Source organism: Ursus maritimus, unplaced genomic scaffold, assembly GCF_017311325.1.
Source record: "Ursus maritimus isolate PB19 unplaced genomic scaffold, ASM1731132v1 scaffold_7, whole genome shotgun sequence".
Lineage (NCBI taxonomy): Eukaryota > Metazoa > Chordata > Mammalia > Carnivora > Ursidae > Ursus > Ursus maritimus.
The window spans coordinates 68771199-68785222 of record NW_024426885.1 but is presented as its reverse complement, the minus strand read 5'-3'; the positions used below and the strand labels follow the sequence as shown (position 1 = coordinate 68785222).

At 49.0% G+C, this 14024-nt stretch overlaps 1 protein-coding gene across 5 annotated transcripts in view; it reads left to right on the top strand.

The window, feature by feature from the left end:
• Positions 1-2969, top strand: part of SIPA1L2 (signal induced proliferation associated 1 like 2) — a 105816-nt gene extending 102847 nt beyond the window's left edge. For all 5 annotated transcript variants that reach the window (XM_040624194.1, XM_008689550.2, XM_040624197.1 and 2 more), the window contains one exon: positions 1649-2969. In XM_040624194.1, the coding sequence (XP_040480128.1) occupies positions 1649-1795 (147 nt within the window). In that variant the 3' untranslated portion in view covers positions 1796-2969. The remainder of the gene's footprint in view (positions 1-1648) is intronic.
• The last annotated feature ends 11055 nt before the right edge of the window (positions 2970-14024 follow it).

Below are 14024 nucleotides of genomic sequence, written 5' to 3'. Positions count from 1 at the left end.
AGTGAAAAAAGGTACAATTGGTGCATTAGATAATTATTGGAGGAGTGGATGCTGGAGAGATGACTCTAAAAGGACAAGGGATGGGGGTTGGGACATGGGAGGCTGAAGCACGAGCAAACTATGCGGTTTATGGGTAATGGTAAGGCACAGGATGTGGCCGTGGGAGCCGGGGTTGAGGAGGGCTTGGTTTCCAGATCACAGAGAGGAAGTGGTGGAGAGAATGGATTGGATTTGGAATCATCAACAAACATGACAAGTGGTAGGGGAGAGAAGAAAAGCAAACCACATTCTAGAATCTTCCATGAGTGATGGGAGGGACTGGAGACAGAGTAGATAATTGCAATGAGCAGGGGTGGCAGGTCCTATAACCTTAGTCACACTTCTCAGAAGAGCTGAAGTTTTAGGGGAGAAACTCCCTGGGCACTGCGGGATAAGCTCTTTGCCGGACCACCAGGTCCCAAGTCCCCATGACAGGCAGACAGCCTCTCCCCCTTAGGGAGCAGCCAGGAAAGCAGTGTCCTCGGGAGAGGGCCGGATCCATCTAGAGGTGTGAGGATAAAGGGAATTTCAGGGAAGAGGTTGAGAGTTCCAAAGGTTTTCATGGCAGAGTACCAGTTCCACAGGTCACCAGGAAAGGAGCAGAGGGTCTTGGAGGGGTGGGCCTCTGGTGGCCTTAGGCATGTTGGATGTTCTGAGCCATGCCGGAGTTGGGGACCTCTGAGTGACTAGGGAGAGTCGGGGCAGAAGGAAAGGAGTGTTGAGCCTTGTCCTCAGGTGATACTCAAGCCTCCTTATAGGACTGGTGTCTCTCAGCAGTGATCCAGGTGGTATTGGGGGTGCATGGGCAGGGGTCTGGAACTAGAAGCGGACCTTGAGGGAGGTGCCAGACGTGCCAACGGTAGACTGAAAAGTCTCGTGAAGAGGCCGCAGACCCCAGCTCATCCCAGAGGAGTGCCGGAGGCAGAGCTGCGGGTGGCGTCCGTGGTCACGTTAAATCCCATCTTTTAAAAAATACCGATTGTTACAATCTGACAGTGACCCTTTGTCTTCTTTGGGGCAGGACATCCCTTTCAGCACTTGGGAACTGAAACTCAGGGTTGTACGTTTTGTTCATTGCTGTGTATTGGGAACCACAGATGGGATTCTTCTGGAAGTGTTGATTATTTTTACATAGTTTTTAGTGGCAAACTCTGAAGGTCATTATGGAAACACGCTGCAGTGGGACAGCTTACGAGGGCGTGAAAGGCCTAAGTACTCGCTTTATTAGAAACACACCTGCGACCAGCATCGCTGTTCACACCAGGTGTGTGTGGCGAGGGAGTTCGCTCGGAAAGCTCGTGCGTTTGTCCCAGCTCTGTCTCCCGAGCTCCTCCCATGGTCTCCTGGGTTTGGATGGAGGATGATGTTATCTCTCCCAGATAACAGCTATCTTGATACCCTTTGTGGGTGAAGGAGAGTGACAGGAAGGAATAGGCCAGGTGTTCACCCCAACCCCCTGTGTCCTTGGTGGACCCCAGGAGCAGGCCAGTCACCCCCGAGGAGGTCCCGCCCCCGAGTCCCCGCAGAAGTGAGGCTGAGGGTCCCGGGCCTGCAGTTCGGGGACAGGGGATGTGCCGGGCATGCGTGACGTCTGCTGCGCTCTTCGCAGGAGAAGCAGGACAAGGCGGTGCTCCAGGCCGAAGTGCAGCACCTGCGCCAGGACAACATGCGGCTGCAGGAGGAGTCGCAGACGGCCACGGCGCAGCTGCGCAAGTTCACTGAGTGGTTCTTCAACACCATCGACAAGAAGTCTTAACCCGGCCCGGCCCGCCAGAGGTGGGGGGCCTCGGGGAGACGCCCCGCGCCCCCCGGGAACTCGCCAACGCGTGGTTTCTCAGTGTGCTTGCCGCCAATCGTAGATGTGTTTGCCGTCCCACCCCGTCTAGCACCGCTCACCCCCCGCAGGGTAGGGAGGCGACGCTTTCCCGGAAGCCATCTGGTGACAGCAGAGAGGACAGAGGACAGCGAGGCCCTGTGCACATGAATGTAACCCCCGGAGTCGAGATGAATGTAAACCCCGGCGTGGGGTGGGAACCTCTTCGTGTGGGACTCCGCGGCCGTGGGGCTCTGGCGCGGGCGCACCTCAGGACGGGGAGCACGGGGCTTCGCTGCCTTGCAGCAGGTGACCTGGTAGACACGGGGAAAGCAGCTGACCATAGTCGGGGCTTTAGTAGTATTGTAACATAAACCCCGAAACAAATAATCAGACATAGACTTTAATGTTAAAGGTGCTCTATTTTTTTGGATGTACAGCAGTTTTATTTCTCACAGCCACATTATCATAGCAATAAGAGAGGGGCATAGTAACTAGATGGAGAAGCCGCGTGGGGGAGATTAAAAAAAAAAGCGCTGATGTCTTTAACACTAGTTTGAATGCAGTTCATTTAGAGACTATTTATTTGCAGGAGCAAACAGTGCCTGAATATTAACAGTGTTCTGGTTTAAAAAAAAACAAGATACATATGCCTTGTATATGGCTCAGTAAGCAGTCCCTTCGACTCCTAGTTCACTGTGTATAGTTAACGCTCTGCTGAGTAGCGCACGCCTGCTTACGTCCTAGAATCTCCTAGAACCTCCCATCGGCGGGGAGCCAGCAGAGTCCTGTGTACACAATGCCAAATTTGTTTATCTTTGTACAGAAGCTTTGAGGAAGTGTCTTGTATTTAACACCCTTATTTAAGCTTATTTAACCATAAATTGTTAATTTTATAAACTTTGGTTTGACCTGCACTACGACAAGGGGGGTGTAGGTACAGCAAGCTCTGGGGGGCCGAGCTTGCCCGGAACAGACTAGAAGCAGGGCGGGAAATTCGAACAACTGAATGCTGCTAGTAACAAGTCCTTTGTATTGCTTTACCATTTTTAACTGTTCTATTTGAGATGAACATACATTTTGCTTTTTTAATAAATGTTCAAAAGAGTCCACATCAGTCACGGTTGTTGTCCGGTCAATGGAGATTTCTGACATCTCTGTGTCAGTAATTTGAGTGCATGGGGGTGCGTTTGGGGTCATTTAGCATCTTAATCTGTACCGAATCCTGCTTCGCCAGCTTCTTCTAGAATTGCAAGCTCGTTTGAAGGAAAGAGTAACTCGAATTAATAGCTGCTGTGTTCCACACACTCTTCTCTGCCCGTTTCATCAGCGGGGTTCCCACTGTTACAGCCCAGGAAACTGAGGCTCAAGTTCAATGATTTACCCCAGCCAGGAATTGGGCATTGCTTACAGGAAAATACAGAAGGTAAAAGAGGAGGAATTTGAAAAATAATCAGGAAGAGGTAAACTATAAATTTGAATCAAATGTAGGACGAAGAAGACCCAGAATGTGGGCCCCAGTGGGAACGGAGCCCCAGTAAGGTACAAAGTTCTCAACCTTCTGAGAACAGAAATTATACGAAGAATTTGGAGGAAGGAGAGGGATTTCTAGAACTTATCCTAAAAGGGATGTCTTTCGTGGGCTGCACCTGAGAGGTGTACTGAAAATATTCAACATTCCTATACCCCATGTAGAACTAGGCTTTTCCTAAGGCTGTTCTTGAAGCCGCCCTGTGAGCCATACAGGTGCGCTTCCAAAACGCCTCCAGTGAATGCAGGTTTTGTGGGAGTCAGGACATTATGGACCAGAGAGAGATCTTCCCCACTCCCTTCCTTTCCTGTCACTGTGTGCCAGACACTGTGCCAGGAGCCCAAGAGCCAACCAACAGGAGTCAAGACCCAGCGGGGCCCATCTGCCTTGGGCATGCAGTCTGTATGGGGGGGCAGACATTAGATTATTTCAAAATGTGGAGAGGCAGAAATAAAGAGGACCTGAATGGGTTCCTTAAATAATCATTGTAACAACTGACATTGTTTGGATGGCTCCTGTGTGCCAGGCATCATCCTGGCCCTATTGATGTCTGCATAGCTGCGTGTGCGATAATATACACACTCCCTCTATACAGACCAGGAATAGAGACATAGTGTGCCCAGCAGAGACCCCTGGGGGTGGGAGACTTTGAAGGAAAGTCTTCCAAGGGAAGACTTGGAAAGAAAGCCAGCCATGAGAAGCCAGCCATGGGAAGAATATTCTAAATATATGGGACACAGAGTTCAAGGGCCCTGAGGCTGTACAAGTCAGGATGCATGAATTAGGTAGTAATGGGGACAGTGATGGGATGAGTTGGAAAGACAGGTAAAGCCAGATCATTAGAGAGTTACAAGCTGTGGTAGTCTGGATTTTGTTCTAAGTCAAAAAGAGGCTGTTGAAGCAAGAAAGGAACACTATAAGATGTGTATTTTAAAAGACTATTTGGAAAATGAGTGAATGAATGAATGAGTGAGTGAATGACTATTTGGACCTCTGAAGGAGAAAGGATCACCTAGGACAGGCATCCGCAAACTTCTCTGTGGGGCACATAGTATATATTTTAGGACTTGGGTGTCACGTTCTTTTTTTTTTTTTTTAAGATTTTATTTATTTATTTGACAGAGATAGACAGCCAGCGAGAGAGGGAACACAGCAGGGGGAGTGGGAGAGGAAGAAGCAGGCTCCCAGCGGAGGAGCCTGATGTGGGGCTCGATCCTAGGATTCTGGGATCACACCCTGAGCTGAAGGCAGATGCTTAACGGCTGAGCCACCCAGGCACCCCTTGGGTGTCATATTCTGTCTCTTGCATATTTTCAAATTCTGATTACCCCTGAAAGCTGGAAGATCACTCCACTCTTAGCTTCCAGGCTACCCATCAGCATAGCTGACCAACCCCCGTGATAAGAGAAAGAATAGAAAAGAGAGACCGGGGGCACTAGGTGGCTCAGTCGGTTGAGCATCTGACTCTTGGTTTCAGCTCAGGTCATGATCTTGGGGCTTTGAGATCAAGCCCCACGTCAGGCTCCCCCCTCTGCAGACAGTCTCCTGAAGATTCTCTCCCTCTGCCCATCCCCCTGCACACACTCTCTCTCTCTCCCTCTCTCTCCAAATAATAAATAATAAAATAAAATAAAATAAAATAAAATAAAATAAAATAAAATAAAAAGTGAGACTGGTCCCGGGGAGAGGTGAGCACAATACAGCTACAATGAGGTGGGAAAGGTGGAGAAAAGTAGATGGATCACACTTGAAAGATAGAACCCACCGAACCACTGATGGGTTGGAGACAGGAGGGAAAGTTTTGGTTCAGGGATAAGCCCTAAACTTCAGAAGAAAGGATAGACTCCACATTCATCAGAGAGTTTTCCACAAATCTGTCCAGCCTCTAATAAAAGCTTACCAGCAGGTGGTCCTTGGCAAGGGCCTGAGCGCATCGTCGCAGTGGATGCCTGGGCCATAGAGGGCAAGAAGCAGACAGAAACGTTGACCTTGTTTAGAGAAGAGAGGAATCTGACCAAACCTAGCTGAATGGAGAGCCATCCCACCTTCCGAAAGTGCACCTGTAGACAAAACCAGAAGGTGTTTTTTGAAGAAGTACTTCTCAGTCTACACTAGCAAAAGATTGAGTCATCTCTCAAGTCTGCCTCCAAAGGGCCACGCCCAAGAATGGCCAAAACGATGTTGGTCTGCTAAACTTTTCTCGAAGGGGTGCTGCCGGTCATATGCCATAGACATGCTCCCATAGTACGTGTGGCTTTGTGCGCTTGGCAGTCTAGTGAACACTGTTGGTTACAAAATGTACCCTTTACCAACTAAACATGCTGACTTACTGGAACATTCACCAAGTACAAACTAATTAAATATTGGAATATGTCCACTAAAATTATTTTTACTTTGGAATAATTAATATCCAGCAGGTTTTTTTCTAACCATATGGAGCGATCTATTATGTATTAAAGACAGTCAACTATGTGACAGAGTTCATTTGTATGCTAGAGGCTTCTGTCCTGCCATTCTCTGCATCAAGGAGCAGGTTTATCATTAAAAATACAAGTTAGATTTGAGAAGGGCATAATCCCAGTCCTGCCTCTGCTGATCTCACAATTCTCTTTTGAAATGCCAGGAGTCTGTTCTGCTGGTCCATTAAAATGCAGAAATTGATTTTATATATATATATATATAAATATATATATATAAATATTTATATATATAAATATATATATATCCATTGATATATACATAATGAAAGTCCTCATCAAACTCAAAGCCATAAAACTATATCTTCCCGTCTACAGATACAAAGAGATATCTATAAAAAACAGAATAATACTCTTGATTTCTTCAGAAGGAACTATAACTGGTTAATATTGGAATACCAGGATATTAAAATGACTTGCTCCTTATATAAAAATATCAGCCTGAGAAACCTGGAATTGCAGGTTAGAGCGAGAGCTGATGCAAAATTTGACTGACAAGCCATGAATTCCCTAGTTTTGGAGAAACTGTGAACATAGCCCCTTGAAGAGTCAGCCCCACCCTTGTTCCCAACCAGGTGAAGGCAGGTCACTACAAATGAGCCGCCATCTTTTCAGCCGCCCTCCTCACCACTGGAGTCACCATGAAATACATTTGGGCAAAACTTGGTAAGAGGCAAGGGCTCGTGACTTAAAGTCCCAGATTCTGAAGATTATTAAATAAACCTCAGATCCTCCGACGTCAAGCCAATGTACGTCCTTCAGAATTTCCAAGTTGGGGATGGGGGAGGGACGAAAGGAAGTGATACAGGTTTTTACAGACGCTTTGCTCCTGGGAATTACAGGTAAGGGTAAGCAGGTGGCTTGAGTCTTTGTGGATTTGGGGCTTAAAAATGTAAAACCACTCCCCTAGATCGAGCATGCCTAGTTCAGGTGTGCTGCTCAGTAGCGGAAAATAAAGTAAATAGAGTTGACTGGGTTTCATTCAACACCTGCTTAGAGGCAGGTGGGAGGTAAATGTGTTTGTTTCTGCTCCACAGGATGGAAAACGGCAAGAAACCTGCCCAAATCCAAGGGATGGGTTATGTTTCTGACCTATGACCTCCAAATTAACCCAAGACCAAGCTTCCTGGCTTGTCAACAATAGGAATTAGGCAGAAGCTTCAGCACAAAGAAAAGTCTCCTCGTGAATTTTATAATAGGCTTAAATCATCACCCCCAAAGGTGACATTCTTGCATTTTTAACATGGAAGATTGGGGGGCTTGTAAGTTACCTTAAAAAAAAAATCCTGTAAGTCCTTCCAGTTTACCTTAATATCAGAAAATGTGCTGTCCTCTTAAATCTTTACAATCAAGGTTTTGGTACAGCTACTTGCAGCTTCTGAAAAACACCAGGCTCTGGTTTTCATCCCTAATATCAGAGACCTGCCTAAAATGTGCAAAGCAGCTTGGTTTTTCAGAAAAGCAAAGAAAAAAAATAATCAGCTCCCTTGACATGCAAATGCCCTTTGGCTGCTAAACTGTAGCCAAGTTATTAAAGAACAAAATTAAGGGTTAGACTACCAATATCCTGGGCATCCATACCATTTGATCGGACGGTGAGGCACTCGTGATTTTGTTGTTTGAATATCAGCTCTCCCAGCTTCCTCCCATGCAGAGAAATCATGAAGTCTGTGCTCAAGGGGGATTCAGAGTAGTAGCATTTCAGTGAATTATCTGCCTCAACAGAATGGTGCTGGCTCAGAGAGAACGGCTGTAAATACGCGTCTGCACAGGAGATTCCAGAGCCTGGCGGTCTCCTCTGTCACTGTGCATAACAGAAAGAGGGCCCGGGCATCGGGGTCCTTGACCCTCTTCTCCACAACCGTGGTCAGTGCTAGGAAACCAAAAGGGACCTGGCTGAATGCTCCATTCAACTGGGATCATTAAACATGGGAGTCGTGTGCTCTTCTAGGATCTGATTAGACACCTTGTAGAAGTCATTACAGACCCCATCTGGGCTGCGGGCTTGCCAAACAGCAGGTGGGGACTCACAGTCCCCACTTCCACGACTGCAGAATTCCAAGGTTGGGCATTCTACATCCCTTTAAATTAAGTACTTGAGAACCCAAATCGCACTATTCCAGAGAGGAAGTGGCCCTTTCCTACAGCAGGACACCAAAGCCGGTGGGTTTAGCCCCTTAACTCCTACTTGATTCTATTTTGTTGCTACTGTTGAACTATCTGAAGGCCGTTGCTCAGCCAACATTGTCATAAAACCATTTCATTTCTAAATGATTGTGCAAGGTGGAGGCTTGGTAGGGACCCGGGTAAAGAGACTGGCATATGGGGCCACACTGTGTATCCCACTGTAATCCCATTGAGAGGAGCTCTGAAATCAAGTGTTTCTCCCTAATTTAACAGATCTTGTTCTGTTCTTTCAAAGCAAGAGCCTGTTAAGTGATTTGTCCTGAAATGCACAACCGAACTAAACCTGGATGCCCTGTTGTCTACTATCTCGCTGTTTTATGAGGATCATTTCGGCCCCTGACTCATTTCCAAATGCAAGATTTTATTGCTTAAATATTATACAGTAACATAGCCACATGTGGAAAGATGTCTACAAGAATCCTCCCTTCTTTTGTCCAAAGAACCAGTTTGGGTACATGAAAGTCATTCTACTACATAAATACATTATATTAAAGGATGTGAACAGAGGACTTACGGATGTACATCTTCTTTATAAAGGTTATTATTTTGACAGTATAGGGGTGCCTGGGTGGCTCAGCCGTTAAGTGTCTGCCTTCGGCTCAGGGCATGATCCCAGGGTCCTGGGATTGAGCCCCGCATGAGGCTCCCTGCTCGGCAGAAAGCCTGCTTCTCTCCCACGCCACTCCCCTTGCTTGTGTTCCCTCTCTCGCTGTGTCTCTCTCTGTCAAATAAATAAATAAATAAAATCTTTTAAAAAAAAAGGTTTTGCCAGTATAAGTGACATTTTCAATATTCTTGCTTAGAAAATTTGACTCCTCCCGCCCTCCTGCAGTAACCCTAGGCTCTTGTAGAAACCTGTTGCCTTTATTTTTCTCTGAGACTTCATCGTGCCTGGCCCTGTTCCTCCAGAGTTTTGCCCTGCCATGAATCGTATTACGAAGGAATGGACACGTGGAACAAGTGTTGGCAACAACGGGAAGAAAGTGGAACTCTTATGTGCTGTTGATGAGAATTGGAAGTGGTGCAGCCACTGTGGAAAACTGTATGGTGCCTCCTAAAAAAATTCAACCTAGAATGAGCATCTGACCCAGCAACTCCACTTTCTGGTCATGACCCCAAGAAACTGAAAGTGAGAACTTGACCAGATATTGGCATACCCACGTTTACGGCAGCATTAATGACAGTAGCCAAAACAAGGAATCAACCCAAGTGTCCATGGGTGGAGGAATGGATAAGCAAAATGTGGTCTATCCATACAACGGAATTTTATTCAGCCTTAAAAGGGAAGGAAATTCCGACACTTGCTGCAACACGGATGACACTTGAGGACATTGTGCTGAGTGAAATAAACCAGACACAAAGGGACATGAGGTCTCTAGAATAGTCAACTTCATAGAGACAAAGTAGAGTGGTGGTTGCCAAGGGTGAGGGATGGGAAATGGGGAGCTGTTATTTCATGGGGACAGAGGGGAGTTTGGGAAGATAAAGAGAGTTCTGTGGATGGTGGCAATGGTGGCACACAGCGTGAATATAATTAGTGCTGCTGCCCTGTACATTTAAAAATGGTTAAGATGGTACATTTAATGTTATATGCATTTCACCACAATTAAAAATAAAGGATAGGAATAGGGACTGGAATGAGTTGGTCTGGGGGGACTTGAGAAGGATAAGCACCGAGACACCAAAAAAGCTTATCTCCCAAAAAATAAAGTGTTGTCGGAACAAGCCAGTAAATCTAAGAACACCAGTGACGTGGTCTTTGGACGTTAAAGAGCAGCCAGACTTTGATCAATCACCAGATATTCAGAGAGAAGACGCGTCATCCCAGAAACTTGGCTCTGGAGCCCACAGGAGAAGCAGCGGAGGAAAAGGAGCCCTTCTCCCTGAAGAGTGATTAATCTGGTAATTAATGTGTAGAAGAGGAAGAATGATTCTGAAATGTTTGCTCCAGGCCCTAAATTTTCACAGTTAGCTCTGCAATTGGAGCATCTGGCAGGACAGTGAGGCGGGGTGAGCTGAAGAGCGAGATCAGACACCAGGGCAGCAGGGGACGGGATTAAAGATGAGTAGCTTCAGGGATGCTGGAGGATTCGGAAGCCTGGAAACCATGGGCAAGAAAAATGCTTCAAAAGAAGCAGGCCATTAGGAGAAGGCCTTGGTACTGACTGGGAGGGACCAAGCTGGGAGGGACCAAAACCTCACAACCTTCACTCTATAGAAAAGACAACTGCATCCCAGATAGATGGGCTGAGGGCTGGGGAACTCAGGTGATACCCAACTTCTAATGTGGCCTGCCGTGGCTCGCTCATCGGCCATGTCCAAGCAAGTGTCGTGTGTGTGAATTTAGGGCACGGGTTGCATTTGGGGTCCAAATACCCAGGCTCCAGACCTGATTAATCTTCATCAACTTAGGACAATCAAGACTGAAAAGTAAGAAGAAGGAAGCATCATGCGTCACCTCTGAAATGAGGAAATAGTGGGGAAACGCTCATTTTTCAATACTGTATTAAATCATAAACTGAGCCCTATTAGACCTGTTCAGGTCCCAGCTCCCACACTAGTTTTCACCCCGGCCATTGAACACTTGAGTGTAATCAAGGCACAGATGCAGAACAGGTCAGGTTCAAGCCTCTCCATTGCCCCACGTCACCATTTCAGATGGGCAAGGAGCATTGCTCTGGTCCCCGTTATTCAAAAACGATAACTACCCAGCTCAGCCCCGCACACAGGCTAAAAGAGCCCAGCAAGAAAGGCAGATGGGCTCTGTGCTCGTGAACAACGTTGGGTCAAGGCCATGCACTTCCATTCAGAGCCTCTGGGGACTTCATGTTGACTCACTCGTGAGCGCCTTTCCCTGGAAAGGTCATGGCTAACCAGTGCCATTGGTAGTTCTGAAAAGGCTAATTGAGTTGGCTTTCTGTGTTTTCACGAAGCTTCTGTGGGCCGTGTGAGGCTGTGCTTGCTACTGGGGGACTGAGACATGTGCCCTGGTGCCCTCGAGTGCTCACGAATGGAGGGGACAGCTAACATGGCCTCCCTCAAAAGCGGCTTCCTTCTGCGCCCCAGTCTTCGCAGGAAGAGAAAGGAGACTAGATGTTTGCAAGTTCCTGGCTGACCCTGCTGTTCAGGGCACGGATCTGTTGTGAAGCTAGGACGCAAATCATGGTACCCAGTTGCCTGGACGAGGTACATGACCCCACGGACGGCTGCTCCCTGCTGCCCTCCACCAAAGTGCTTGTGAGCCGGTTAGAAGGGGCAGAGCCTGGCCTGAGGAGGAAGAAGGCTGAGAAAGATACCCAGTGGGTACTTGTGAAATACGCTCTCTGCCCGTGGTCCACCTGGGCGGCAGCTTTGAGGAGCCACGGGGCCACAGCCTACACCCTTTAAGGGTGACAGTTGGGCCTTGAACATATTGTCAATATCAGGAAACCCTAGAGGGAAAAATCCCATATCAGGCCTTTTTTCTTAGCAGAATCTAGGATCTAGATGGTGTGTGGACACTACTCTCAAGCACAGTTTTAGTGTCCGTGGGAGCTTTGTCCCCAAATAGACACGCATGGATCATATTCCTCTGTGACATAACTCCTAACCACCCCCAACGACAATGGCCCCTTCCCCCCCTCCCCATGCCCCCTGCCCCGCCCCAGCTCCTGCTCACCCAGAGACTCTTCCGAATACCTGCGTGGGGCAGACCTTGCGCTGGGCATCCAGAGGAGGGCTGAGCCAGCCTCTGGGAGGTGGTGGCTGAGGGCAGAGATGACTCCATGGGCAGGGGACTCATGGCGCCCCATGGAGGGTGTGACAGCAGGTACCAACCCGGTGGGAGGACAGGGGAGGCTGTGGGCAAGGGTGAGCTGGGGAACCCCTGCCTGCCTGGCCTCACGCCACGATTCAATTCATCTCCTCTTCGAGTCTGCCCCCCACCCCCTCATTGCAGAGAGGTACAGTGACTCAGTGCCCCCTCCAGGCCTGATAGGAAAAGACAGAAAAGAGATTCATCCCATCTTATGTCCTGGGTGCCAGGAATCAAACACAATGTGGGTATTAACTTTGTAAAGACATTTTTTCCTGCCAGCGTGCAGATGTGGACTCCAGTGCTCTGTCCAAACCCACAAATGCCTGTGTAGATGACGGATGCACAGCGCTGCTGCGAACCCGGACCTTGGGCAGAGGGTTATAAGTCATCCCTTGAATGTGTCTCCCCGGGACTTGGTGGCGCGGCGGCCGCAGCAGCAGAAACCTGGCGTGAGTGTGGAAGCTAGGCCAGACGCGTTGTCAAGTGGGGAACCCAAGGGAGCCAAAGGGTAAGAGGCAGGGAGCACCTGGGCAGGTGGGATTAACCGGGGCCTGGGAGGAGCCCCACGGGAGACCCCAGGCAGCGGGTCCTCCCTCTCCGACTAGAAAACCGAGGAGGTCGCTGGAGACAGGGCTCGGGGCTCCCCACTAAGCGCACGAGGGCAGAGCTGGCTAGAGCATCCTCGGAGCCAAGAATGGAGAGGGACCCATCAGTGCACTTCCCCCGCCAGGGACCAACTCACTCCGCCAGCCCAGCTCCCTCGCCAAACTAAACGCCTGGCACTGAAAGCATTTCCCCCTGCTCCAAGTTTTAAATTTTTAAAACCTGCAAAACAGAAGCCATCTAGGGGCCTGTGCCTGGCTCCTGCAAGTGTCCAGAAACTGTTTCCCAGCCCCCGTGCCTCTCCCGAGGCCAGGGAACAGCAAGCAGGCTGTTTCCTGCTTGTGCTACTCTGTGGAAGGCGTCTCGATGTTGTCTACACCCCACATGGGGCTTGAACTCACAACCCCAGAATCAACAGTCGCTCACTCTGCCGACTCAGCCTACCGGATGCCCTGGGACATTTATATTTAATAATGATGGTCACCTTTTATTGCAGATTTCCTACACCCCAGCCACTGGCACAGCTCAGTTTGGAAACTTCTTGAATTTCCAGACCTTCCCCAGGACGCTGGGCCATGCTGCTTCTCTGACCACTGCTCCCCACCCTTCCCTGCACCTCTCCTGCGGCCAGTTCTTCTGGGGCCACCGCCTCGAGCCAGCTGTCACAGCCTGTCATGGCTTTGGAGTCACTTAGACAAACCACCGTCAGCTTACAAGAGTTAGTGTGGCTTCTCGTGCCTGTAACGGAACCTTTGCTTAGATCACCCCGGCTTGGTTTCAATTCCCACCTGGAGCTTGAGATTCCCAAACCACAAGTCTGCTCTTCTGTGTCAATTAGTAGGCTTTCAGTTGTAATTAATAGAAACCCAATTCAAACAGACTTGAACCCTAGGGGAATTTTGGGCTGCAGAACAGAGAATCGAGGTCAAACAGGCTTCCAGATGGGTTTCATTTGGTGGCACAGAGATGCTCCCAAGACCCTGGCTCGTCCATGTCTCTGCTCCCACAGCGGCTGCTCCAGCCTCCCTGAGTAGCCTGCTTGCTCTTCACATCCAGAGAGAGGGGAGGACTGGGGAGAGAGAGAGAGAATGTCTCTGCCCCAAGAGTAAAGAGAGACCCCAAGGGTCATTCTGATTGGGCAACTTGGGCCACACCCTCATCTCTGAGCCAATCACAGCAGGCCGGGATTGAGTGAAGCCTTTCAAAGTCCCGCTGAAACTTGGGCCTGGGGTCAGCTTTCTCCAAGAGCAGGTGAAGCACAGGAAAGGTGGTCCTACCCAGACTACCTTCAGAGCACCGTGTTGAAGGGGAGGAGGAGCCCTTGCCAAGTAGCAGACCCAACACCGTCCTCTCCCACCTTCCCAAACAGCTCGTGCCCTGCCTCCGGTCTCCATCTCAGTGGGTAATGGCCATCCACCCCCAACCCGGCCAGGAGTCAGGGAGCCAGCCTAGGTCACAGCCCCTCCTCCCTGGCTACGTGGACTCCATCACCAAGACACTCTGTGGAGGTGGTGGTGATTGTTCTCACGTCTTAAATGCCTCCAGCTTCCACCCTTTCTCCCAGGCCCTCGCCATCCC